Genomic DNA, 26,505 nt, shown 5'->3' with positions numbered 1-26,505 from the left:
ATCTCTTCTGTTCTGGTTTATCAGGCCCCTGCTGGGCTGGCAACGACAGTGAATGTCCAATCAGCCTGCATTTAGACGGCCTGTTTATTGCCTGCAGGATTACAAACAAAGGACGTGAGGCTTAGAATGCTAAGGTGAGCAATTGATGCTAATTGTTTGCGCCTGATGGCCCCTTTTACTCTTTTCAAGTGTGAAGATGGGACTCCATGCTGAGAAAGCTCCCTCTGAGGTGTCGACGGCCAACAGTTGCAACTCGCGAGGGATGTTTTTTGGTCTCTGCGAATGTGTGAATTATAGCTCTTTGGGGGCTGGGGTTACAATTTGGTATCAAGAGATTTAAGAGGTAAAACCACACTCTGTGTTTATGTAAATGTCATGGGGTGCTTTAAATGTTGTAGTGTCACATGAAAATGTGGCTTGCAGTTGAATGACATGTCTTAGATGCCTTTTCCAGACCGTTTTCTCCTAAAAGAGGTGTAGTTTGCTCTTTAAGGTGAGAAATTTTGTCCATTAGTAATGTGGGGACATCATATACTTGCTCAAAATTGCATACTTCCCTATTATATATTAGGTGAAAAACATTATGTGAAAAGAGTATGTGTAGACAAAAAGTAACTGGATGACTTACGACTTCTGCTAAAATTCTGAAGTGCGCATCCTATGGACACTTTACAATCCTATGAAGGGATTTGTGAATGGCAGTGAAGCGACACAACTGACTCTGTAGGTCACATGACAGTGATAACATGGAGAATGTAGTACGTCCGCCATCCAGATATATTCATACTACACACATTCATACTATAATAGAACATACTTTATTTAACGGTCACAAAGTTACTTACTTATTTAAAAGAAATACCTACTCAGAGTATTCGCTTTCGGACACAGCTATTGTCTGATTTGCGGTAAGTTTACATTTCTCTAGCGGATACAACAGTAGTTTCAGACTTTAGACTGACTCCTAGTCATGTGGATGCATTATAAAATGCAAATGTAATGTTTTTGTTTACAAATGTCATTGCTGAATGTCATATTTGTATAAATACTGTAATCCATTTATTCCACAAATAAAATAAAAGGGTTTCACTGAGATAAAGAGAGCAGTATTCGGCCAATCTCAACATGGCTGCCACCATGAGGGCGGAAATCATGTTTTTGTTGGGTAGTTGATATGACAGTTCTTCATCTCGTGGATGTATGTGATTTTAAACTTATTTGTCGAATGAAATATCATTAATTTAAGCATAATTTTAAAGTTGCATTGAGGTGTTAGACATAAATAAAGATACATCAAAGAAAGTTAGCACGACACTCACTTTTCACCTCTTTAAAATACCCCTTTTAGGTTGTTGTTCTTATGTTTCCACTTTAACTTCCCTCTGGTTTCATAGTTAGTACATTAATTAGCATAGCAGGTAATGCAGAGCTGGCTCTTTGCGAGTCAAGCCAAATGCTCTATATCTCGCGGACCTCTCAGCACCTGGTGTATGATGTTAATTTGAACCACATCCTTTGGGAGGAAATGTTTTTGTGGTGACATTTAAAATCTGCCTGTGTAAAATGGGGTGGGGGCTTTTATCAGATCAACAGTCGACGGCATGTGAGCAGATTTAACGGTTATTCCAGACCAGCACAACACCGCAGCAGACCTTGCACGAGTGCACTTTATTTTACAAGGCTGTGATGTTTTACTGTTGGAACTGTAGATGGTTGTCGCATCTTGAAAGATTCAAATGCATTTTCTTGCATTATATCATGCAAGGTTTCATTTTTGTACTAATATGAGATTTAGTGACAGCTTTCTCCATTACTATGCAGTTCTCCTCAGGGCTCGTGGCGCGCCAGCTGTGTGAGTGAGCTGTTGTCCCCCCAGTGCCAGCTGACCCAGCGGTCACTGCTTTGCTCATCATCTTTGGGCCGCAGCTCCCAGACAGCAGAACAGAGCATGTGCGGATCAGGTCTACCGAGCAGACGAGGGGGCCGCAGACAGAGCTTCTTCGGCCCACTTTTATCCGTCTCATTATTAGCTGCTTCCATCGCAACCGCTTAGCTGCTTAACGATGCAGAGACAGGCTGGCATCCGAGTTAAAGCTCACTGGCGTCGCACAAAGGAAAACACCCAAAAACGAACCGTCCGGAGCTTGAATTTCTCTTTGGCTTTCTTTGATTTTGAGAATGTTAGTTCATTGAGGTCATTGCATTTCTCTTGATGGCGAAGAGTTGCAACCGTGTATGCTTTGTTTTGGATCCGTTCCACATCTTCTGGGAGGACGTGGTGTGCTATCACTCTGACCGTTTTTGCTAATAACAACATTCAAATTCTGCTTGCCTCTGAATAGCTGGATAATTGTTCGACTTTGTTTGTGTAGATTTTCAGAAATGTTTCTAAGGCCACAAATTGCAATCAGTTAATACGCGTCTGTTTGGCATGGGAAAACTGGGATAATCACAAATAATTAAAGTTACTTACAGAAGTGACTGATGGTAATGAATTGTTCTTGGCGCACATATTGAATTGCAGTTAGCTTGATTTATTTAGTTGTTTTTTGATGGAGTTAGGAAATACATTACTGTTTAAAAGTGTTGGGTCGATGCGTTTTTTTTAAATTTTTATATATATATAAATGTTTTCGAGCGAACTCTCTTAAGCTCACCAAGGCTGCATTTATTTGAATAAAATACAGCGAAAATAGTAATATTGTGAAATATTATTAAATTGAAAGTAATTAAACTAAAGAATTTTAGTATATTTTAAAATTGATGTTATTTCTGTGATCGCAAAGCTGAATTTTCAGCATCGTTGCTTCAGTCTTCAGTGTCATATGATCCTTCAGAAATCTTTCTAATATGATGATTTGCTGCTCAAGAAACTTTTCTTATCATTATCAATGTTAAACAGTTTTGCTGCTCAATATTTTTGTGGAAATACATGTTTTATATAAAAAGGCTATGTAAAAATTTTATATAAAAATTTATTTGACCCCAAACTTTTGAACGGTAGTGTACAAGTAAGTCCTAATGTAGTATATAAAGCTACCTTCCCAGAAAAATCCCTGTTTCTGGAATATTTTTATTTTATTTTATTTTTTTATTTCACTTTGGGTTGCAAAGGGGCTGAAAATTTCCGGTAAATTTCCAGAAACATTCCAAAAGTTTCCGAAAATTTCCCAAAAGTCCTGGAAAGTTTCCAAAAATTCCAGAAAGTTTCTGGAAACTTTGCAACCCTACTTTTACCACATGCAGATTTCTGTGCCATTCACAATGCCATGTAATGGAGGCAGATGGTGGGTTTGTGTGTTTTGTCTGATTGTGATTTTCTTGCACCTTCATTAGCAACCAGTGTGGTTTCTTGGCAAGCTTAAGCTTTTATAACAACATTCAAGTGACATAAGCTAAACAGCTGGATGATAATGAAGTGTGGAATGGGTGGGAGAATGTTTTAAGCAGAAGGTGGAAATCAAAGCATTTGCCATCTAATGGCCTCTAACCATTAGTGCCATTAGTTTTGCGCTATCAGCGTCTTTCTCCCAATATCGTCTTGCCACAACTTAAGTAGATGACATATGTGGCACGCCAATTCATTTTTATAGTGTTAATTCTGGTCTGATTACCAAACCTCAGAAGAGATGGGTTAACTGTTAAGACGTACTTTGCCTTAGTGGTTAGTATCCAGCAAGCTTAGCATTTTAGTGGTAACATATTCAAGCCTGATTTTCAGACTAACTCAATTAGCTTAATTAGAGCCACACTAAGAATGGTGTTTTGCGTCTTGGTTCGAGTCAGTGGTTGTCTCTTTTAGAGATACCACAAAGGTTGTTAATGTTGTTTTTCCTCTTGAAATCAATGTGCAATCAAACTGACTTACATGTTCCTGGTGTTACTGAGAATGATTCTTTGGTGCTTCGCTTCTGAAATGACTTTCAAAAAAAAAAAAGTTATTTTGAAGAATGTTTCAACTGGTTTTTGTCCAAATGTAAGTGAAATGGCTCCAAAACAAAATCAGGCCCCATTTCTTTTCATTGATGGACAAAAACAAAACAGAAGAAAGAGAGTCATACAGGTTTGGAATGTCTTGAGTGTGAGTAAATGATGACAGAATTGTCAGTTTTGGCTGAACTATCCTTTTAAGACCACAGCCTCCAAAGACAATGCCCTGACCTACAAAATAATTCTGATCACCAACTACTTACAGATGCTATCATGCTAATAACGGTTAAAGCCAAATTTCTTCTCCATATAACTGGATTGAAACAACATTCTGTTGTTTTCTTACAAGGCCAGATTGTTTTAATTAAAGTGAGCTTCACTTTGGCAATCCCTCTGCTGGAAGGCCTCCTGAAGTCTTTCTCATTTTATGTGGAGCCATTACAAAAAGCTAGCATCTAAGCCAAGAGCAATCTGGCTCTTATCATTATGCTAATGTTAACCCAACATTTAAGCATTCAGTGGAGAAAAGAAGGTCATTTAGGAGAGATGAGATCCCCCCATAAGATAAACCCCCATTACATGCTAATTGTTTCTTATTTACAGTTCTTTCAGATCGTTATCAAAATGGTACGGTTTAGGCTACATTAGCTTGAGTGTTAGGCGGAAGACAGTTATTTCCACTTGTTGATGAAAGCAACTTTGTGTTTCTAAAATTCCCGTTATATATGTTTGAAGGTGAGTTTTGTATATTCTAATTAATTTGACATCAAATAAAGTGGCACATTTAAATGTATATTTAGGTGTTAATGTACCGAACATAATGTGTGCTATGTAATTAGCTTTTTGTCTTGCAAATGAAAGCGGTTACTTGTTCTAACCTTGTTGTGTGTCATTTTTGAATAAGAATGAATATTTAAAACATTATCTTGTGCTGGTTTTGCATTGCTTGGAAAGATAAAACTCAACCATAATGAGAGTGAATTTGTGTAATTTATCATAACAAATGTGCAGCGCTTGTAGCTGTGCTGTAACTGTACACTTGTGCGCAGTCAGCCAAAGCGGTAGTGTAAGTGTACAGCATTCCAAGAACTTGAGGAGAAGAGTGAAAGTGCTTGAGAAAGTTAGTGAATTTGCAGCTGTTAGACGCATTTCACATGCATCATAGCAACATAACATTTCATCAGACTAGTGCACTTGAGTTCATTCGTAGTGTACTGGGGTTCAAATGAGGTGGACCAGCCTGTTCAGTTCACATTTTAGTTTCAGACATCCTTGAGGCATTATCGATAAGATATAGAGTAGGAATTTTGCAAGATGTCCCATTTCATTTTAAATCCCCTGGAGAAAGCCATCGTGGGAATCTGGGATTGACATTACACCTCAGCTGGGGTTCTGTAACACCTCTGGGACACTCCCTCTGTCCATACACACATATGGTGGAAAAACTGGATACTCTCTCCAAGCCGGAAGGGGGCTTTGTTTTGGTTCCCCCTTTATAAAAACAAATGGAGTGTCTGCTTTGTGTGTGTGTTTGTGCTCCACTTGTGGCCTTGAAATCTGGTGACCCTAACAAACATTTTCACGTTTAATGTCCTGCCTTTTTATTCATCAGTCAATTGTTCAGGCCTTTTCCTTTTTGTCTGGCATATCTCTCAGTGCAGAATTTGGAAACTGTCCTAATAAAATATTCAATTCAATTCTTTTATTCTCATTGTACAAGAAAATGTGTTGCATGACTTGTGTTTGATAACAAAAAATAGCAAAAATAAAAACATTTTCCAAATGTTTTGAATTAGCTTTTATTTTTATATTAACAGTTTTCATTTTCATTTTAGTTTAGGGTTTAGTAAATTTGTTATTTTCTTAGTAATGTTTGTCATTTTTATTTAATTTTTTTATTAATTTTAAATGACTTTTTTCATCTTAAATGTTTTTTTTTTTTTTTTTTTTTTTGTAGTTCAACTTAAAAAAACTTGGCAAGTACTTGAAAGAAATAGGTTTAAGTTTAGGTTTTTTCATCTATTTCAATATAGTTTTTTCCAATTTTATTTCAGTAAACGGAAATTATTTTTAGTATTTTTTTTTTTTTTTTTTTTTTTTTTTAATAGGGTGTCCCCATTGCTACAGTTTTAATGCAATTTTTTATTTTTTTATTTAAAGGATTAGTTCACTTTAAAATGAAAATTACCCCAAGCTTTACTCACCATCAAGCCATCCTAGGTGTATATGACTTTCTTCTTTCTGATGAACACAATTGGAGTTGAACGGGACCAATGAGTATGAAGCTCAAGAAAGTACATCCATCCATCATAAACGTGCTCCACACAGTTTCGGGGGGTTTATAAAGGCCTTCTGAAGTGAAGCGATGTGTTTGTGTAAGAAAAATATCCATATTTAACAAGTTATAAAGTAAAATATCTAGCTTCCGCCAGACCGCCTTACGTATTCAACTTAGGAAGAAAGTGTGCTTTATAACTTGTTAAATATGGATATTTTTCTTACACTAATGCACCTAGGATGGCTTGAGGGTGAGAAAAGCTTGGGGTAATTTTCATTTTAAAGTGAACTAATCCTTTAATAGCTACAAAATGCCATGTATTTCCATAGTACAGGATAGCCATGAAGCTATAGACTTTGATGATGCGCTCAACTTTGTTCAACTCTTAGACTCCAGACGCATTGTTTTTTTGTAAATAACAGCTGAGAAAATCCAGCCCTCTCATTTAGGATGCGGTCAACTGTCTGTCTCCTGTTTGCTTTGCTGTTTTTGACCTAAATGGTCATCTGGTCCTCCCTATAGGACTCTATCTCGGCAGTCCATCTAAAGTGGGCTTGAGTCTCCATGGCTGAATGCTGCCTTTGTAAGGAAGTCCTCTGTCACGCGTCACTGAGACCAGCCCAGGGGGCAGGAAAGGGTGTTCTCTTCCTGTACCTTGACCGCCCCCCCCAATGCCCCCTCCCCCCTGGAGATGCCCTCAGTGCCCTCTTACAAACACCTCCACACCCCCATCCCCCCATCTCTCAATGGACCGGCCTTAATGACAGGAAAGATGATAGTAAGTTTACAGACAATGAGGTCATGGCGGCACTGCACCAATCCATGCCGGCTCTTGGAAAATTAGACACAGATTAGAAGAGCAGGGACTGTGGGAGTGGCTGTCTAACTGTTGGGTACTTTTCAGAGAGCTTGTTTCAAATGTCAAATCTCAAGATGCCATGTGTTATTACCTTTCTAAAATATCATTGTTGCAGTGTGGTGATTTATATCAGATAAATTTACACTAACGTTCAAAAGTTTGGGGTCGGTATGATTTTTTTTTTTTTTTTTTTTTATATGTTTGAAATGCTCACCAAGACTGCATTTATTTGATCAGAAATACAGTAAAAATAATATTAGTATTTCAATTTAAAATGAATGTTTTCTATTTTAATATATTTTGAAATGTAATTTATTCCTGTGATGGCATTACTCCAGTCTTCAGTGTCACATGATCCTTCAGAAATCATGTTTAAAACAGTGCAGCTGCTTAATATTTTTGTGGAAACGTTTTTTTTTTCCCTGGTTTCTTTAAATAGACAGCATTCATTTAAAATTTAAAAACATTATAAATTTCTTTACTGTCACTTTTGATGAATTTAATGCATCCTTGCTTAATAAAAGTATTAATTTTGTTTTCAAAAAAGTTCTTACTGACCCAAACTTTTGAACTGTAGTGTACATAAAAGGAGGGAATCTAGCCATATTTAGAGACCAGAATATCATACAGACTGTTTTGACTTGAGCCTGTAAAGAAACCACCTTGCTGCCACCCAGAACATCCTAGCAACCACATGACAACATACTAAAGACCAATCAGAACACCTTAGACCCTGTTTACAACTGGTATCAAGATGCATTTTGGTCGATCGGATCACAAGTAGATGAGGGAGACACATTCCCGTTTACACCTGGTGTTTTAATCCGTCTCTTTTGTCCACTTTTGACCACTTCTGTCCTGATTTCTTTGAGTAGAGGGTTGGTAAATGTATGGGCTTTTTCAGATTTTTTGATCTAATGGATGGAATAAGCTTGCGCAATTTACATATGAACGTCAAAAGAGACAACGGAAAAACATAAATCAGCTTTCGTTTCTGCTCTGATAGCCTCAAGACTGCGCCACAACTCTGTGAGTGTGTGTTAGAAATCAGGAATGGTGAGAAAACATTGTGCTTGGTGCGTTTTTCATCTTTAAACCAAACTTGGGTCTTCAGCCAACAAAGTTTAAATCCCGTTTGGCTAGTGCGCTTCCCATAATGTTTACGCAGTCAGTAGGCGGAGAATAGGCGGTCTTTTGTGGCTGTTCGAACACATTCGACTACATGAGCGTCTACATTATGGAAGCAATTCGGTCAAATGCGTTTTTCGACTACCTGTGGAAGTGGTCAAAAGTGGACAAGCTCAAAACGTTTTAGACCAAAATTCATCTTAATACCAGGTGTAAACAAGGCCTTAGAAACCACAAAGCAATGCCCTGGCACTCACATTTTCTTCAGAGAATGTAAAAATACAGTTTTAAACAGCTGTTCCTTCTTCTTTCTCTCATCCTGTCCAACTACAATTGTTTATTCCTCTCTGTTGAGAAGTTTGTTTGGTTTGTGAAGATTTAACATGTGCATTGATTTGAGAACATGCTTCTAAACGTGTGGCTGTGTTTGTCTGTATGTTCAAATATTTGTAACTGGTGTATTTGTAATAACCCAGGGGGAAAAACAGCTGTAGAAGCAGCGCTAACTCGACTTCAGCAGGCTCGGCTCTTGTTTTCTCATTGACTTATAACACAGTGGGACTGGTGTGTGTGGTTGTGTGTTGGTGGTCACATGTCGCCAACCAAGTTATTATGGCCACTCTGTTACATAATTTCTCTCTCTATGGTAGATTGAGACAGTCCATTTCCTCAAAGATCATAAATTGTTGGTTTTTTACTATATTTTAATCTTAATAAAATCTGAAAATGAGAGTAACAGAGCTGTTTTCGAATTCTAGGGAACCTAAACTAACTAAAAGTAACATTTCTACTTATATAACTACATTTGTAGTAGTGTATAATAGTGTGACTTTTTCAGTAACAAGCTAATTTTAATAGCGATGTAGCATAACATGTTTTCAATATCTTATTGTATTCTGTTTAGTTCAGTTTAGAGCCTAGATTTTGACTGTAGCTTAAACATGCTACTTCTCAACACTGATGTTTTCATCTTTCTTCTTCAACATAGAAGGGTTGTTTCTTTACAGCTCTGAAGTTTGAATCCAAACCTTTTAGCAATGTTTCCCGTAGACTTTTTGTGAATTGGAACACTGTTGTACTTCCTGCTCTCTTATAAATATTCCTCCTAGTCTTATTAGTATGCTAACATCTTCCTTCATCTTTTTTTTCTCCTTGAACAGTGTGAGTATTATAGTTGGAGCACCCAAAGCCAACACCAGTCAGCCCAACATCAGAGAAGGAGGATCAGTCTTCTACTGTCCATGGAGCCTCAGCCAATTACAATGTAGCAGCATAGAGTTCGATAGTCAGGGTAAGTCTCACTAACCAGTTGCTGTGCTCTATATATTTGAAATTTTAAACATCAATATTATACATGTGATGTGGGTGTTCACTAAAAGATGTATTGTGACTAAATTAGTGATGCACCAAATTTAATTTTTAGTGAAATTCAAATTTAAGTCTTTATTTAGCTGAAAACCAAAGATAATGTTTTGGTAATTAAATTAGGGTAAACTCAGAATTCTCCAGTCCAGTGTTATTTGTAGTGTAATTGATATACTATTAAAGGTTTTGTTAATATTTTTAATTATATATTATTTTAGATTTTAATAAAAATCTATATAAAGTTTTAGTAATTTTGTTGCATGGTTTTTGTCTTTTTTTTTCTTTTTTTTTAAGTTTATATAGTTTAAGTTTCAGCAACTTAACTGAAATAAGTTTAAGCTTTTTAATATTTTATTTCAGTTAATGTTTATTTCAAGTAATGAAAATGTTTTTTTTTTTTTTTTTTTTTTTTTTTTAAATATAGTTTTAGTTAACTATAATAACCCTGCTCATAAATTAAAATAGTGTTTTTCGACAGTGACCTCTAAATATTTCAGCCTAACAAATTGTACATATTTCTGCTCTACCATCAACCCTTGAAAAATCAACCCTTTTTGGATAAAAATGCCAGTAAAAAAATAAAACAAGATAAAATATACTTTCAAGAAAAGAAATAAAATAAAATCATATATACAAACCTCTGTACATAAATGTGTATATATTGAGGATAAAAAATGAGAGAAAGAGGAAACTTTCTCATGTGTCTCGTGTTTTTCATGTGTTTCTCACTGGTCATGTGTCTCGATGATAATGTGCTCTAACAGTGAATTTCATCCACACTGCTGACGTTTTCCTGTTGCAGCTTATCCAAAACATTGAATCAGTCAAGCAAGCCATCAGATAAGCATTTAGGTTTAGTTCACCCAAAAATGAAAATTAATCCCATAATGTATTCACCCTCAAGCCATCCTAGGTGTATATGACTTTCTTCTTTCAGTCAAACACAATCTGAGTTATATTAAAAGATATTCTGGCTCTTCAAAGCTTTATAATAGGAGTGAATATTAACCGATATTTTGACGCCCAAAAAAGCACATCCATCCATCATAAAAGTAATTCCTACAGCTCCAGAGGGTTAATAAAGCTGAAGCAAAGCGATGCGTTTTTGTAATAAAAATATCCATATCCAATGAACTCAGCCCTCCAAAACTATTTATAGGCCAAAACGGAATTTTTTTTTTTTTTTTTTTTTTCCAGTTTCGGACGAAAATACTCAGTTGCTGAAATATTGGTGCAGAAAACATACTATGCTTTTGTTCCTCAAATCAAGTTTATCAAGCTTGTGCAACTAATTTAGCGCACAATGTAAACTGCTAATTGTTTACCGGCACTTAAAGTGGATCCAGTATTTTGACTTAAGTTTCTACATCCTCCCCAAAACAATCCCAGTGTTGATGGATATCTGCTCCTTCCATTATGTGGCTTCCTCAAAGCTAGCACCTTTTTGGTTGCACAGCCCTCCGCTTTTCATTGTGTAGACTTTGCTCTGAGAGGGTGATGGAAGATGGGGTTTAGAGAAAGAGAAGGCAGACAAGTGCTCGAGCAGACTTCCTGATGTATGCAGGCTCAGATTTTCTTAAAATAGTTGCGTTTCTCAACAGAACATGATAGCTAGCCAAGTTTTGAAATGGGCAAATAGAGATGGTTTTATGCAATTTATTTGTCACATAACCTAAAAAAAAATCAGATGTTATTGGTCTGTGAAAAAAAAAAAAAAAAAAAAAAAAATCTACCTACCGAAAGGGAAAAAAAAAAGTCACTGAAGAAACTGTCTGTTTTGTGGCTGTCTTGTTAGTGCCTGCATGTTAACATTGCTTGCATTGTTGGTCGTTGATCTACTCACCATGCCAGAATAATTTCTGTTGTGGTGGTGATGTAAAACATAAAAAATGCATTTTATTAGGATTCAGATTTCCATGCACTACAGCAACCAGGAAAAAGAATAAGCTGAGACCATGACATACGCTCTGTCAATTGTGAATTGTCTCTTGCTTGAATCAGACAGAGTCCTAAGATCTGATCCAAGTTGCTGAGTATGTAGAACACATGTCAGGGGACAATGAAGTGTTCACAATCTCAGTGAGAGACTGTTGGCTTCCTTCCTGCGGAATCAAAGTCTCCTCTGAAAATCCAAGCTGTGATTTATTGCCTATTACTCTTGCACGGGGATAAATATTCCAGCAAAAACCTTTTACAGATCCATTTATATATATATATTTTTTCTCTCATGATGCACAGCTGCATGTTCTAGAAAACAGCCGGCGACGTCATATATTAGATTTTGCTATGTAGGGCTGCAAGCATGCTGTGTGTTTATGAGTCATGTAAAACGTCATGCTCTTCATTTTATTACATTTGACTTCAATTAAAACATAATTTTGTTTTGGTTGAACTCAATAGCCAAGCAGAAGATCATAATCGAATTACGCTAATACCCTGTGACGTGTGATGCATTACAGGGGCTGGTTTAGCCTTGGAGGTTAATGCTTATCCAATGATCATTCAATTAGATGTCAATACTTCCTGACAGATCCAAAATGATTGATATTTTGACAAGTGGTTTTTACACAATTTTCTTTAGTCTCAGCAGTTAGGTGATAACCTGAAATAAAGCATGACAATAACCACCCGTTTCAGCACTCTTGGTTCCGGAAGTATTTTATTTTATTTTATTTTATTTTATTTTATTTTAGTTTATTTTAGTTTAGTTTATTTTATTTTAGTTTAGTTTAGTTTAGTTTAGTTTAGTTAGTAAATAAGTTTGTAAACAAATGTCATTAAGAGTTTAAGAGGTCATGTTAGGTCTTTCTAGTCTCAAAAGTCAGGAGACTAGGTTCTGGAATTTGTTTTGTTTTGTTTTGTTTGTTTTGTTTTCCTGTTTTATTTTATTTTATTTTATAAATAAATTAAAAAATAAAAATTTAAAATTTAAAAATAAAATAATTTTTTAGTTTTCCATATTATTTTTATTTTATTTTTTATTTTCCCATTTTATTTTATTTTTTTATTTTCCCATTTTATTTTATTTCAAAAGCTGAAAGCATGTGTCATTGTTTAAGAGCTCATTCTTCATAGGTCTTTCTAGGTTTATATGTTATCATTTTAAAAATCTGTTTTGTTCTGGAGAAAATAAATGACTGTTGTACTCCTATTTACTGTTTACATTGAGTCACTGCAAATATATCAAATAATGATCTCACCACTTAAATCTGGGCTTGACCCTGCGGCCACTGATGCGCCATTGGCTTCTCTAAGAGGTTCACATAGTACTTCCTCCTGCCTAACATCCCTCAGTCAGAGAGAGCATTAGCTTAATCGTGTCTTCAGATCTGACCTCTTTCCTCTTCCTCCCCGATAAGAAAATAACAGAGAATGATGAGAGAGAGAAATGAGAGTGGGCGGGAATCGGAGGAGAGAGAGCGTTGACTCTTGTCTATTCTCATTTCCTTGTCTCTCGGCGTACCCCCAGGGACACTTGATGTGATGACTGAATTTAGCCATGTGGCTCGTGCCTTCCGCTACCCTTTCCTGACCCTCCCTTTCTCTTACAAAGATCTAGATACTCCACTAATGGGGTGGTTCTCTCATTGCTGAAAGAGAGAGGTGCGTGTGTGTGACCTCCTCACCTCCACCATCCCATGAGGGAGTTGGCCAGGTTGTCTTGGCCTGACTCCAGGAACTGAGAGCACTCATAGGATTAGCAAACGAGGGAATTTTGATTAAAATGGCTGTATATCACAGCAGAGGTGTCTCTTAAGGTGCCTTAATTGTTGGAATGCTTCCCCTTAAATCCTCTAGGTTACACCAGCTTTAGTCTCAGGTTACCAGACTATGTTTGGTCTACATTGCAGATTATTCTGCCCAAGAGCCACCCACTTAGACATGTAAAGTAGTTTCACTTTTTATGTGACATTTATGATGAAATTGGGTGTAACCTTGAGCAAAACAGAATGTCTAGTTTAATTTCCAATTGACAACAAACAAAATGTTTGAATATCTGTCAAAGATTCACTTCATTGAATCATGAACCAAATCCAGTTACCAATTCTTTCACAGAAGTGCTCATTGTTGCCTGGGAACTTCGTTTTAGTTTTCTTTAGCCAATTGTTAGTTGGTTTTAGTTTAGTCTTTTTTAGTGGGTGGGATATATTAGGCAGCAAGTGAACATTTTGTCCTCAAAGTTGATGTGTTAGAAGCAGGAAAAACAGGCAAGCGTAAGGATTTGAGCGACTTTGACAAGGGCCAAATTGTGATGGCTAGACGACTGGGTCAGAGCATCTCCAAAACTGCAGCTCTTGTGGGGTGTTCTGGTCTGCAGTGGTCAGTATCTATCAAAAGTGATCCAAGGAAGGAACAGTGGTGAACTGGCGACAGGGTAATGGGCGGCCAAGGCTCATTGATTCACGTGGGGAGTAAAGGCTGGCCCGTGTGGTCCGGACCAACAGACGAGCTACCAGTAGCTCAGATTGCTCAAGAAGTTAATGCTGGTTCTGATAGAGATGTGTCAGAATACACAGTGCATCGCAGTTTGTTGCGTATGGGGCTGCATAGCCGCAGACCAGTCAGGGTGCCCATGCTGACCCCTGTCCACCGCCAAAAGTGCCATGTGAGCATCAGAACTGGACCACAGAGCAATGGAAGAAGGTGGCCTGGTCTGATGAATCACGTTTTCTATGCACAGATTCAATCTCCAATTGCTGTAACTCAACGGTATCTTGCATCAGATTCTTAAATAATCATGGCAGTCGCTCTGACAAAAAGGGATATCCAGTTTTGGGTAGCTCTCCCCTAACCGTATCCAAACAACACCCTTTTCCCCACCTTCCCCGCTGAGCTTTATCTTCCCAGCTGTACACCTCACCCATGATGTGGAAAGTGAGATAATTGTTAGTTTTAATGGTCCACCTCCATCGACGTTGACTGATTCTCATCCCACAAACTGTCCTCCCCAACTGCGCACCAGTTTTACATTAACCGGCGTCTTCTATATACCGCGTCTTGGAGCTCAGTATACGCACACTTGAGTTTTCAGTTGTAAGGAATCTCACAGGGGCAGGGCTGCTGGTTTTCCTGCGTGATTCTTTAGGCCTCTTTACTTTGGCAGTGAGAGAGGGAAAGACAGGGAGGAAAAGAAAGAGAAAACCATCACCCTGGAGGTGACCATAAGGCATATATCCTCTAATGTTATTAGAGGGCTCTAATCCCCACTGCTTTCCTACTGGGGTACCAAACATCCTTGAGAGAAGGAAACAAAAGACGTCTGGGGAAAAGGAGGTGCGTGTGTGTGTGTGTGTGTGTGTTTCTGGGTTAAGGGGTGGTTTGGAAAGGAAAGTCCACAGAGATGACAAGTCGAGGGAGATAAAGAAACCATACAAGATAGTAAAAGAATGAGTGGGAGATGGTGACTTAAACAGAGAAAATAATGAAGTGGAATTCTTAGAAAGGGATGACAGACTTTGAGAAAGGAAGAGGAAGGTGAGGGGTGCTATGAACTGAAAGACGGAGAGAGTGAGTGTGTGTGTGTGTTTGTATCTGAAGGAGTGTATCTGACAGATAGCTTGAGCTCCTGTTTTGCTTGGATGAGGATTCCTGGCACTGTTTCCCCATTAAAAATGAGACTTTTTAGACCGTAAAATAGGGTCTTACCAATTGGATGAATCACACAAACTAATGTTTGGGTTATATTTCACCTTGGAATTGAAAATTATGTTTTGCATAAAGATTTTATTAGGCCTATTTTAGGACCATCAATTGTTTTATTTTTATATTATGATATTATTTTAATGACAATTACGCATAGATTTTTTTTTCCTCCAAATTTTCATTACTGTGATATGAAAAAATGTCATTCTCAGTAAAGAAATGTAAAACAAAAAACAAATTAAAAAAGAGATTAACAATATATACAATAATAAATATATTTATAATACAGTCAAACCAAAATGTATTCAGACACCTTGAATATTTAATTCATTAATTCAGTTTATTCACTATAGTTTAAAAAAATGGTAATAAAATATGACAAGATCTCAGAGTTAAACTGTGTCAGAAAAAATGAATCTTAATTATGTCAGATAACACTTGGTCAAAACATGGTCAGGTAAAAGTGTCTGAATAATTTTTGGTTCCAGATTTTACTGGTAGTCCACTGTATGAAGAATTTTTGGGTATAATATGTCACAGTTTACTTTATTTTGCTATCCTCACTTACATAAATGAACTATAGTGTCCTGACCCACTAGTAAAAATATATCAAAAATATAAAAAATGTCTGAATAATTTTTGGTTTGACTGTACATATAAAATATTATTGTGTGTATATATATATATATATATATATTTAAATGTGTATGCGTGTGTCTTTTTCTTTATTTTTTTTCTGAATACTACCACAGTTGTTAAAGTTGTGTTTAAAATTTGGTAATTTTAAATAATTTACGGTTTTATTTATTTGCCTTTGCATTACTGACAGCTTGGGTGGGGGTTGATTAATGAAGCCTAATAATGAAAATAATATTTTGGCTAATATAATTATAGATTTGGTTTTCTTTATGCAAAATATAATTTCCTATTCTTCTTTTGATTTGGGGCTGCACTATGATCCAGACATTTCTTGACAGTTTTCGTAATATTAACCCACATAACTTGAGCTCCTGTTTTGTTTGGATGAAGGTTCCTGGCACAGTTTCTTCTCTCCGAATGAGACCAGGCCCTCTTCAGAGCCAGCTGAGAATTGTGTTACAGCCAGTTGTACCTTTCACTCATTTCTCCTCTTCCTCAATCTCTCGTTCCCCCTTCCCCTCCATCACACCACAGAACCCTGTTGCATCATGCTTGTAATTATGGTGCAACTGGAGAAATGTCTGTGGCAAAGTTCAGTTTGGCAGTCAGGGATGGGAATGGAGTGTTTTAAAGGCTTTTGGTAGACTCAGTTTGAATGTTCTGGCCTAGTGACTCCTCTGGCAGTTGAACCTGAGCTCTGATGGTCTCGGTCTAGTGGTCTTATTGTCGAATCCCCGCCCCTCTCATTGGTCAGGACATGTCACCTTTGTTTTGATTTCAGCCCATATGTGACCATCTGTCTTTTCCCCTTCTTGTGCCAGCACTTCATGATATGACCTTTAACCTCAGTGGACACCTGAGCCTGTGTTGTGCAGTCTGTTCTTTTTTCCACCTTGGACTTTTCAGTTTATTAGGGATCTTAATGCACTTAATCAACATGGAACTGCATTCACAACACATTTTACTTAAGTGATGTGATATCCTGTGGGAAATAATGTTGGGCAGGAGTTGATTTTATCCACTGGGATGCGATTTGCTTGTGAAATGCATTTGATATTTATAGTTAATGTTTTTTTTTCGCTTAACATTTATTACATTTGTTTATTTATTTGATTTATTTAGCCTGTCATTCTAGTGTTCATAAGTGGTATTATCATCATCATGTTAATCTGTATTTATGTATGTTTTTATTTTATTTTTTTCTGGCTGTAGGAGATCTAAACGTGACTGTAAATGAAACAGTGCATCAAGGAGAGTTCAAATCCCATCAGTGGTTTGGCGCAACAGTACGAGTGCATAAAGATAGTGTGCTGGTAAGATCTTACTCATATTTTTGTCTATGTGGAAAATAGTCAGTATAATAGTCAGTTTGGCTCCTACCCTCCTTCAAATCAAGAAACACAGTTATTTCTTCTAGAACATTTGTTACTGAACGAACATACTTTGCCTTCAATTGCAAAAGTTCTAAAGCAGTGGTTCCCAAACTGGGGTGCGCGAGGTGACAGTGGGGGTACGCGAACAAAATGGTGAGTTTTGCCGTTCATTTAATTCTACCCCACCTTAAAGGGTTAGGTCACCCAAAAATGAAAATAATGTCATTTATCACTCACCCTCATGTCGTTCTACACCCATAAGACTTTCGTTCATCTTTGGAACATAAATTAAGATATTTTTGATGAAATCCGTTGGCTCGGTGAGGCCTCCATTGACAGCAGTGTCACCGAACTTCTCAAGATCCAGAAAGGTACTCGAAACATATTAAAAACAGTTAATGTGAGTACAGTGGTTCTACCTTAATATTATAAAGCGACGAGAATACTTTTCAACAATATCTAGTGATGGCCGATTTCAAAACACTGCTTCGAAGCTTTATGAATCTTTTGTTTCGAATCAGTTTCGCCAAAGTCACGCGATTTCAGCAGTTTGATACGCGATCCGAATCACTGATTCGAAACAAAAGATTCGTAAAGCTTCGAAGCAGTGTTTTGAAATCGGCCATCACTAGATATTGTTGAAAAGTATTCTCGTCGCTTTGTAATATTAAGGTAGAACCACTGTACTCGCATTAACTGTTTTTTTTTTTTTCCCTTTTAACAAGATATTGTTGAGAAGTCGTTTGTTTTTGCACACAAAAAGTATTCTCGTCACTTCATAACATTAAGGTTAAACCACTGTGGTCACGTGGACTATTTTAACGTTGTCTTTTCTAGACCTTGAATGTGGTAATTATGTTGTTTTCTATGGGGGATAAAAAAAACCTCTCAGATTTCATCAAAAATATCGTAAGGATGTAGAATGACATGAGGGTGAGTAATAAATGACAGAAATGTAATTTTTGGGTGAACTAACCCTTTAATAGGGTTAGAAAAACTAATGGGAAAAATGCACCCGAATAGGGTTAGAAAAACTAAGGGAAAAATGCACCCGAAAATCAATTTAAGGGGGCAAATATTGTCCCTTAATGGAAAAGGTGAGACTGCAGTGGAAGAGAGGGGTACACAGAAGGATGTTAAATGCTTCAGGAAGTATGCCGCTCTAAAAAGTCTGGTGACTCTAAAAATGTTCAAGTTCAAGTTTCAAATTATAAACAGATCAGTTCCAGCTCTATTCATTCCTTATAATTCCTTTTGTTTTCCTTCTGAATTCAAATTTTCTGACTCTTTGGCTTGTGGATATAATGCTGGATTTCTGTCTGTAACATCAAAAGCCCAGGTGCTGTTCTTCATGGATTATCAAACTGTGACCTGGATTCATGGTCATGGTTGCTTCTACTGTTGACATGCATGTGGGTTTTCTGTCGATAGAGATGACCTTTAACTTCTAGCATTATCCATTCCATAGGCTTGTGCCCCCCTCTACTCATGGAGAACCGTGGAGGAAAAGCCTAATGCTCATTTTCATAATCATGCTGAATATAATGCTGACGCTACTGGCTCATGTTTTCTGTCCGTCAAAAACTTCACTAAGTTTGTGGAATACGCTCCATGTCGCACAGGTGGGCTTGCAGTCAGTGATAATTTTTATGGCACTGTCCAATATAAGTTGTTTTATAGTGAGAGTAACATTACATGCTGTCCCTTGTAGAATTCCATGGAGAAAAAGGACAAGGCTACTGCCAAGGTGGATTCAGTGCTGATTTTACTCAGGTGAGACATTGGTAGAACTGAATAGAACATGTAATGCATATTTGCTGTTTTCTTCTTCTGGTCTCACCTAGATACTGTTGCTATGTTACAGGAAGGGAAGTTGGTGCTTGGAGGACCTGGCAGTTACTTCTGGCAAGGTTTGGCTTTCAAAATATAAACTTTTAAAGTCTTTTAAAAGCTCATCAGTATGTGGCATTTGTATGGTAGTATGGTATGTAAACTTCAATTGAAAAGTTTGAGGTCAGTCAGTTTTTTTTTTTTTTTTTTTTAAATACGTAAAAAAAGCATAATATCAAAAAAAAATTCTATTTCAAATAAATGCTGTTATTTTAAACATTCTATTCATCAAAAATTATAACTATTTCTACAAAAACATTAAGCAGCACAACTGTTTTCAACACTGATCATAATAAGCAATATTTCTTGAGCAGCAAATCAGCATATTAGAATGATTTCTGAAGGATCATGTGACACCGAAGACTGGAGTAATGATCCTGAAAAATTCAGCTTTGCCATCACAGGAATAAATGACATTTTAAATTATATTAAAATTAAAAACAGTTCTTTTAAATTGTAATAATATTTCACAATATTACTGTTTTACTGTATTTTTTGATCAAATAAATGCAGCCTTGGTGAGCACAAGAGAAACAATCTTACCTACCCCAAAGTTTTGAAGGGTAGTGCATGTACCTTTCATAAACATGGATGTTTCATAATTTGACTAGATTTTCATCAGTTTTAGAAGAAAATCTCATTTTCTGTCCTCAAAATGTGGACATTTACATTTATTATTTGCATCGACTTTGACCTTTAGCTCAATGCAAATGCAATTAAAAGATCAATTTCTTTTTACCATCTCTAGGCCAATTGATCACTGCGGTTAAAGAAGAAATCATCAAAGCCTATTACCCAGGATACTTCTTGACATCAGTGTACGGCCAGATTCAGACCAAACAGTTTAAAGAGATCTCATCTGATGACAACTACATGGGTACGTCTTTCCACCCCCCTCTTATTAGCTGTCAAGTTGAAAATATTTTTATTATTGCCTTATCACAGCGTGTTTTCTGTTCCTCACCACCCATATTTTTCATTTTTTAACAGGTTACTCAGTGGCTGTGGGTGAGTTCAGTGGTGATGATGATGAAGGTGAGTGTTGTAACCCTAAAAAATAAAACCTCTACATCATAGTGCTCATTTAGCTTGCAGTTTCACTAGATTATTTTAATTTACTCATTAAAAATGGAAATACAATGACGGTTTTACCACAGATAACGATTTAATATCATCATCTGCTGTTTGAATAACCATAGACAGAAGCATTAAATCGGAGCGCCGTTTGTAGAACCTTTCAAAGGAAGTGTTATGATTATACCCTCTTTATGAATCCATTTCACTTAAACAAACTTTAAAACAGAGCTCTTGGAGTGACTCAGAGTGGCTCTAATCACCAGAATTCTCAAAGTTCCTGAGGAACCAACACATTTCCATGTTTCCACTACTGAGTCTTTCTCTTTTTCCTCTCTTTTTTGGCTTGCCTGCTCTCAGACTTTGTGACTGGAGTTCCCAGGGGAGTCAGACTGCATGGACAGGTGAGAGGAAGCAGTCACACGATCAGCTGTGACATTTAGCCGCAGAACTTTTCACTCAAATTGTGGGTTACAGCAACTTTTCAGTGTGATACACGTGACAAAATCTATTACAAATCCCCTAAAGCAGGGGTGTCAAACTCATTTTAGGTTGAGGGCCAGATTGGAAAAAAAATAACCATGTGCGGGCCGAATTAATAAAAAACAACAACAACAACAACAACAACAACAACAACAAAAAAGCTTAGTGCTCTGATAGTTGCATTAATATTAACCATATAAACAACAAGTTTTTTGCAAGAAAACTAGTACACTGCTCTTTAAAACTGCATTTGTACTAGATTTTTAAAATAATGCTTTATTTAAGTGATGCACCTATTTTGATTTTTCATGGCCAATTCCATTTTTTTAGAAGCAAATTGGCCGATTCTGATACTAGTATGTGTAGCTCTTTGATATTAGAGGCAAACACTGCATTTTTATCACAATCCCAACAAAGATGTTATGCACATGAGCATGAGCAGTTGTTTTTAATTTAAATTATTGTATAATTTCAAGATTAACAGCAAAAACAACATGGTCTGACTTTAGCTTTGTGAAATTTTGCTATATAAGACACTTGCACAAAACAAAATCAGCAGACGTACTGAATGAAAATGCAAATTCACTCTCTGACAGTAGGTGGCGCTTATGGAACAGCAGTGATATAGCGTTTCCATTGTTACCGCTATAAACAAAGCAGCGCTGCGTCAATAAATAGGCTACTACTTTATACGTAGATAAGAGGAAAAGCCATCAAAACTTCCCTTCAGAGATATATTCATATCAACCCCAATTTAATATTTATATTATTCTTCCTATTTTTCGCGAAGAGTGAGCATGTGCATGGTAGAGTATTTTCTCTGCTGGCGCGTCTGTTCTCCTCTTTGTATCTGTATTCAGCATGTGCCTGTGTTAACGTCCTGTTTACAAACTTCGTAAATATTTCCACACAAATGAAATTAGCCCAGAATAAAGATTGACCAAAATAAAACTAAAAAACGTTTGGATTTATGACCAGTGGACTAGTGCATGTCAATTTTTTTTATTATAGTTCAAATCATCCCCCGGGCCGGATTGGACACCTTTGTGGGCCGTATTTGGCCCGCGGGCTTTATGTTTGACACCCTTGTCCTAAAGTATGACTTCAGATAAATTTGGATTTTATAACCCTTCACCCAGAGATTGTTATGATGGTACTTAAAGGGTTAGTTCACCCAAAAATGAAAATTCTGTCATTAATTACTCACCCTCATGTCGTTCCACACCCGTAAGGAACAAAAATGAAGATCTTTTTGATGAATTCTGAGAGCTTTCTGTCTGATTGAATTTAGGTTGTGGTAAACGGAAGCTCAATCATGTTTGCTTGGTGCGCGAGAGCCAATGAGGTTCATTCTCGTGTTGCGAAGCACGTTTGAACTACCGCATGAGGTTTGTTTTCGCGCATCAAGAAGGTTCGGTTGAGCTTCTGTTTATGTTCGCTGATCAATGTTTATATGTGAATAAAAGCCTAAATTCAATCTGTTATCATATAAAGCGAACGAGTCTCTTCAGAAAATTTGGACTAAACCTCTTAATTCATACGAATTAGTTTTACGATCTCTTCGTGAACTTTTTGCGTAGCTGCCAATGGAGGGACAGAAATCTCTCAGATTTCATCAAAAAGATCTTAATTTGCGTCTTATGGCTTTGGAACGACATGAGGGTGAGTAAATGATGACAGAATTTCCATTTTTGGGTGAACTATCCCTTTAATGGGACAAAAATTATAGTGTGTTGCCTTTTTTTAAAATCAGGTTTCCATTCTCAATGGCTCTCTGCACACGCTGAAGACCTTCACTGGTGAGCAGGTAAGTTTGATGACATTTATTTTATTGCCAGTATGACATTAAAACAACTGCAACATTCAGATTATAGTATTACACTTTTGGTACATACCATGTTCCACACTGAGGTGAAATTTGCATTGGTTTTCACCTTGTTGATGATTAAACAAACAAAATTATCAGAGAGAATATCACAGATTTGGTTGTGGATTCTTGTGGCCAGTAAGAAACCACCTAGCAACTGCATAGCGATGCATAGTAACAACACAGAGCATCTTTTAGCATCAGATCAACAAGTTTTGTATGGGCATTCACTACTTATATTTTCAAATCTAGTTTCTAATTTGTTCTATTGGCTTTTGTGGTGTAATAATATATTTTGCTATGACAGCAGCTATTTTAGGACAGAGTTATGTCATTATTACTGCTTTGCAAAGCTTCATCCAACTATGATATTCTTCAAACTGTTGCAATGCACACTGATGATATAAGCAAAAATAATTTCCTTTACAAGTCTCTTTAAACTGAGCTGGAGTGCTCTGTGGTAAGCAGTAAAGAACGGATTATGTGAGGCGAGAGCTTACGGGCAGTTTTCCTAAACTAGCGCCACAGTTTTGCAAATGGAAATTGTTGGAGGCCTTTAACTGCTCTGATTGCCTCAGCTGAGTAAATACAATCAAAAAGCATTTGTGTGTGCCCACCTCGGGGGGGCTAGAGAAAAGAGCCACATCTGAATCATCAAAGAGCTCTTTTCATGTACTCACACCATAACAAACTGGAGTAAATGTCAATGTATGCCTTTAGGCGTGTTCATGTGACGTTCATAAGATCCTGCATGTTGTTTGCATGTACAGTGTAAAAATGTGTATCTTGTATCTATGTGATCCAAATGAAAGTTTTTAGGTTTTTAATTCACCAGATGTTCCCAAATGTTTCAGATGGGTTCCTACTATGGCTACGCAGTGGCTGTTACTGACATAAACAATGACGGGTAGGTAACCATAACCAGGTTTAGACAAGAATGTACCACAAGAATGTTTTCAGTGTTTAAGTTTGTGGTTCATATCACCTTCAGAATGACAGACCTGCTAGTTGGTGCTCCCATGTTCATGGTTCGTGACTCTGATGGGAGGTTAGAAGAGTTGGGTCGGGTCTATGTCTACTTGCAGAATGGACCTCTGGATCTCACACCTCAGCTACCTCACCTCACCGGCACACACACGTTTGGCCGGTTTGGCAGCTCCATTACCCCTCTCGGGGACCTCAACCAAGATGGTTACAATGGTGAGAGATTTGTACAGATTTTTGCATATGTTTATCTGTCCGTCTTCAAATAACTTTATCGGTTATCGGCCAATATTGGAGTTTCTTTATCGGTTTTGGTTGTTATTAGATCTATATCGGACAATATTTAATTGTGCATGCTCATTTCCCTAATGTTTACATTAAGATTACCTTTGTAGTCATGTAACACTCACTTAAAGTTAATTTTTTAAATGTAATTTGTATAATTAAAAAATATTTATTTATTTTTTAATTATTTATTTGAATTTTTAAGTGTTTAGTTTTGAATTTATTTAGACAAAATAATATAAAATTTTTATATTTGTCAGATATTGGTTAGTTTAAAATTATTATATTATATTAAATATTTTTTAACTTTTTTTAGACAATTTTATAGAATTTTAATATCTGTCATTTATCAGTTAATTTAAAGTTATTAATTTGTGTTTTATTTTTAATTTATTTAGACAAAATTATATAGAATTTTAATATCTGTAATTTATCGGTTAATTTAAAATTATTTTAGTTTTTAGTGTTTTATTTTTTATTTATTTAAGGAAAATAATATGGAATTTTAATATGTCATTTATCAGTTAATTTAAAATGATATTTTTTTGTTTTATTTTTAATTTATTTAAATAATTTTTTGTTATCAGTTAATTTAAAACTATACATATTTTGTGTGGGTTTTATTTTTAATTAAGACAAAATTATATAGAATTTTAATATCTGTCATTTATCGTTTTATCAGCCATAACATGAAAGTAATTTTCACATTTTTGGCATTGGCCAGAATTGTAATGTCAGTGCACCCCTAATTCTTCAATCTCCTCTTAACAGATGTGGCCATCAGCTGTCCGTTTGGTGGGGAAAACAAACAAGGATTGGTGCTCATCTATAACGGACATGCTGGAGGACTCAGGGAAAAGCCTTCTCAGGTGATCGTTGGCCAATGGGCTTCTGCTCTACCATCAGCGCTACCTGCCAGTTTTGGTTACGCCCTTCGTGGAGGCAAAGACCTGGATAACAATGGCTACCCAGGTGAGAAAACTTAGTCTGTTGAGCTACCATAAACCACCGCCCTTACTGCTGAAATCTAGTTTGAGACCATGCTTTTTTTGTTGTTGCAGATCTCATTGTTGGTGCATTTGGTGTGGACACAGCCGTTCTTTACCGGTCAGTCAAAGACATGTTATGCATCTAAAATCTATGACAGTTTCCACAAAAATTAAGCAGCAACTGTTTCAACATTGATAATAGTGAGAAATGTTTCTTGAGCACCAAATCAGCATATTAGAATGATTTCTGAAGGATCATGTGACACTGAATGATGCTGAAAATTCAGCTTTGCCATGATCATCAGGAAAAAATTCTATTTTAAAATGTCTTAAAACCGTTATTTTATATTATAATATTATTTCACAATATTACTGCTTTTAATGTATTTATGATCAAATAAATGCTGCCTTGGTGAGCATAAGAGACTTCTTTCAAAAACATTAAAAAAATGTTACCGACCCTGAACTTTTGAAGGGTAGTGTAGCTATGCAAAGCTATTTAAATTTTAATCATAAAACTGTTTAAAATGCTAAATACTGATGTTATGACATTTCCAGGTCTCGTCCCATTGTGAACACCAGTGCCACCTTAACTGTCTCTCCAACTATGATTAATCCTGAGGAGAAAGTCTGCTCCATAAGCCGTGGGAACGAGACCCAGCATGTGTCCTGGTATGTCTGCCATCCTGTTTCGGCCAGAACTTGTTGCATTCATGGTTCGATGCAGTAAATAGACTTTATTAGGCCTGACAATTTAAAGTTTATCCAAATCCTGAGCATTCAACAAGCAATAATATGGGACAAGATCATGATATTTCACATTTAACATCATTTAAGCGGCATTGAAGTGCGCTTATGTAGGAATTTTAAAAATCTAATTTTGTAAATTAAGGTTACTTAATTACATCCACAGTCAGGCTTTGTGTATCAGGCCGCGCATATGGAAAGGTGTAGTTATGCTGTCAGCAGATGCTTTTCCAAATGGTTTGGACACGCTGTGCTGGTTGAGAACATGCCAGGAAGGTGGCGAAAAGCATGAAATGGCCCTTTCCCTCCTCCATGACGTGTGTTTTTGAAATATGCATCCTATCTGTGGAGGGAAAGGAAACTCCACGGGGCTGGTCTCCATTTGACGTGAAACGTCTGTGTCTCCGCCTGTTCTGTTTTATACAGGGAAAGTTTGTATACGTATGTCTTGATTACAAGTCGTTGCCTAGACACAGAGGCTTTTGGGAGAATTTAGAGAGAGAGAGAGTGGTCTAGCAGTGGCTTTGAATGAGATATTGTTTAGTGGTGGAACACAGCTGGGAAACATCAGGACGCACTGAGCTACGCACACACACACATACACAGATGTATGCTGAGGCTTAGAAACACACATGGGAACACACTGCGTTTATTGCACAGGTCAGAAGTAGCCTGGATTGTGATTTTTCTTTTTTTCTTCACTCTTTCACTCTTACCCTTCTGTATCTTGTTTCTTTTGTGTTCTTTGTTTTGTGTATCTTTTTTTCGTCCTTTTCTTTTACTTTTTTTTTTTTTTTTTAAACTTTTTCAGACCTTTTTTAAACTTGCAAACTTTTTCAATCCTTTCCTAAAATGTTTTCATTATTTCATTCAAACTGTCGTTTAAACTTTTTTTTCAAAAAACGTTTTTCTTTCTTTCTTGATTTCGGTTGGACCCTCATTTATTACTCTTAGACAGTCATATATTGTTT

The 26,505-nt window shown here is 36.6% G+C and overlaps 1 protein-coding gene across 1 annotated transcript in view; it reads left to right on the top strand.

Moving 5' to 3' along the window:
- The window catches only part of itga5 (integrin, alpha 5 (fibronectin receptor, alpha polypeptide)), a 56,880-nt gene that overhangs the window by 6,950 nt on the left and 23,425 nt on the right, over window positions 1–26,505 (top strand). The window contains exons 2-15 of the mRNA XM_051879695.1: window positions 9,356–9,486; window positions 17,055–17,155; window positions 18,684–18,837; window positions 18,927–18,988; window positions 19,080–19,125; window positions 19,854–19,982; window positions 20,096–20,140; window positions 20,540–20,583; window positions 22,416–22,469; window positions 23,384–23,436; window positions 23,521–23,729; window positions 24,570–24,770; window positions 24,860–24,905; window positions 25,346–25,459. Coding sequence (XP_051735655.1) covers window positions 9,356–9,486; window positions 17,055–17,155; window positions 18,684–18,837; window positions 18,927–18,988; window positions 19,080–19,125; window positions 19,854–19,982; window positions 20,096–20,140; window positions 20,540–20,583; window positions 22,416–22,469; window positions 23,384–23,436; window positions 23,521–23,729; window positions 24,570–24,770; window positions 24,860–24,905; window positions 25,346–25,459 — 1,389 coding nt within the window. The remainder of the gene's footprint in view (window positions 1–9,355; window positions 9,487–17,054; window positions 17,156–18,683; window positions 18,838–18,926; window positions 18,989–19,079; window positions 19,126–19,853; window positions 19,983–20,095; window positions 20,141–20,539; window positions 20,584–22,415; window positions 22,470–23,383; window positions 23,437–23,520; window positions 23,730–24,569; window positions 24,771–24,859; window positions 24,906–25,345; window positions 25,460–26,505) is intronic.

This window comes from Ctenopharyngodon idella, chromosome 22, assembly GCF_019924925.1.
Source record: "Ctenopharyngodon idella isolate HZGC_01 chromosome 22, HZGC01, whole genome shotgun sequence".
Taxonomy (NCBI): Eukaryota; Metazoa; Chordata; class Actinopteri; order Cypriniformes; family Xenocyprididae; genus Ctenopharyngodon; species Ctenopharyngodon idella.
The sequence above is the reverse complement of the archived record's forward strand: the minus strand, read 5'-3'. Positions and strand labels throughout refer to the sequence as shown.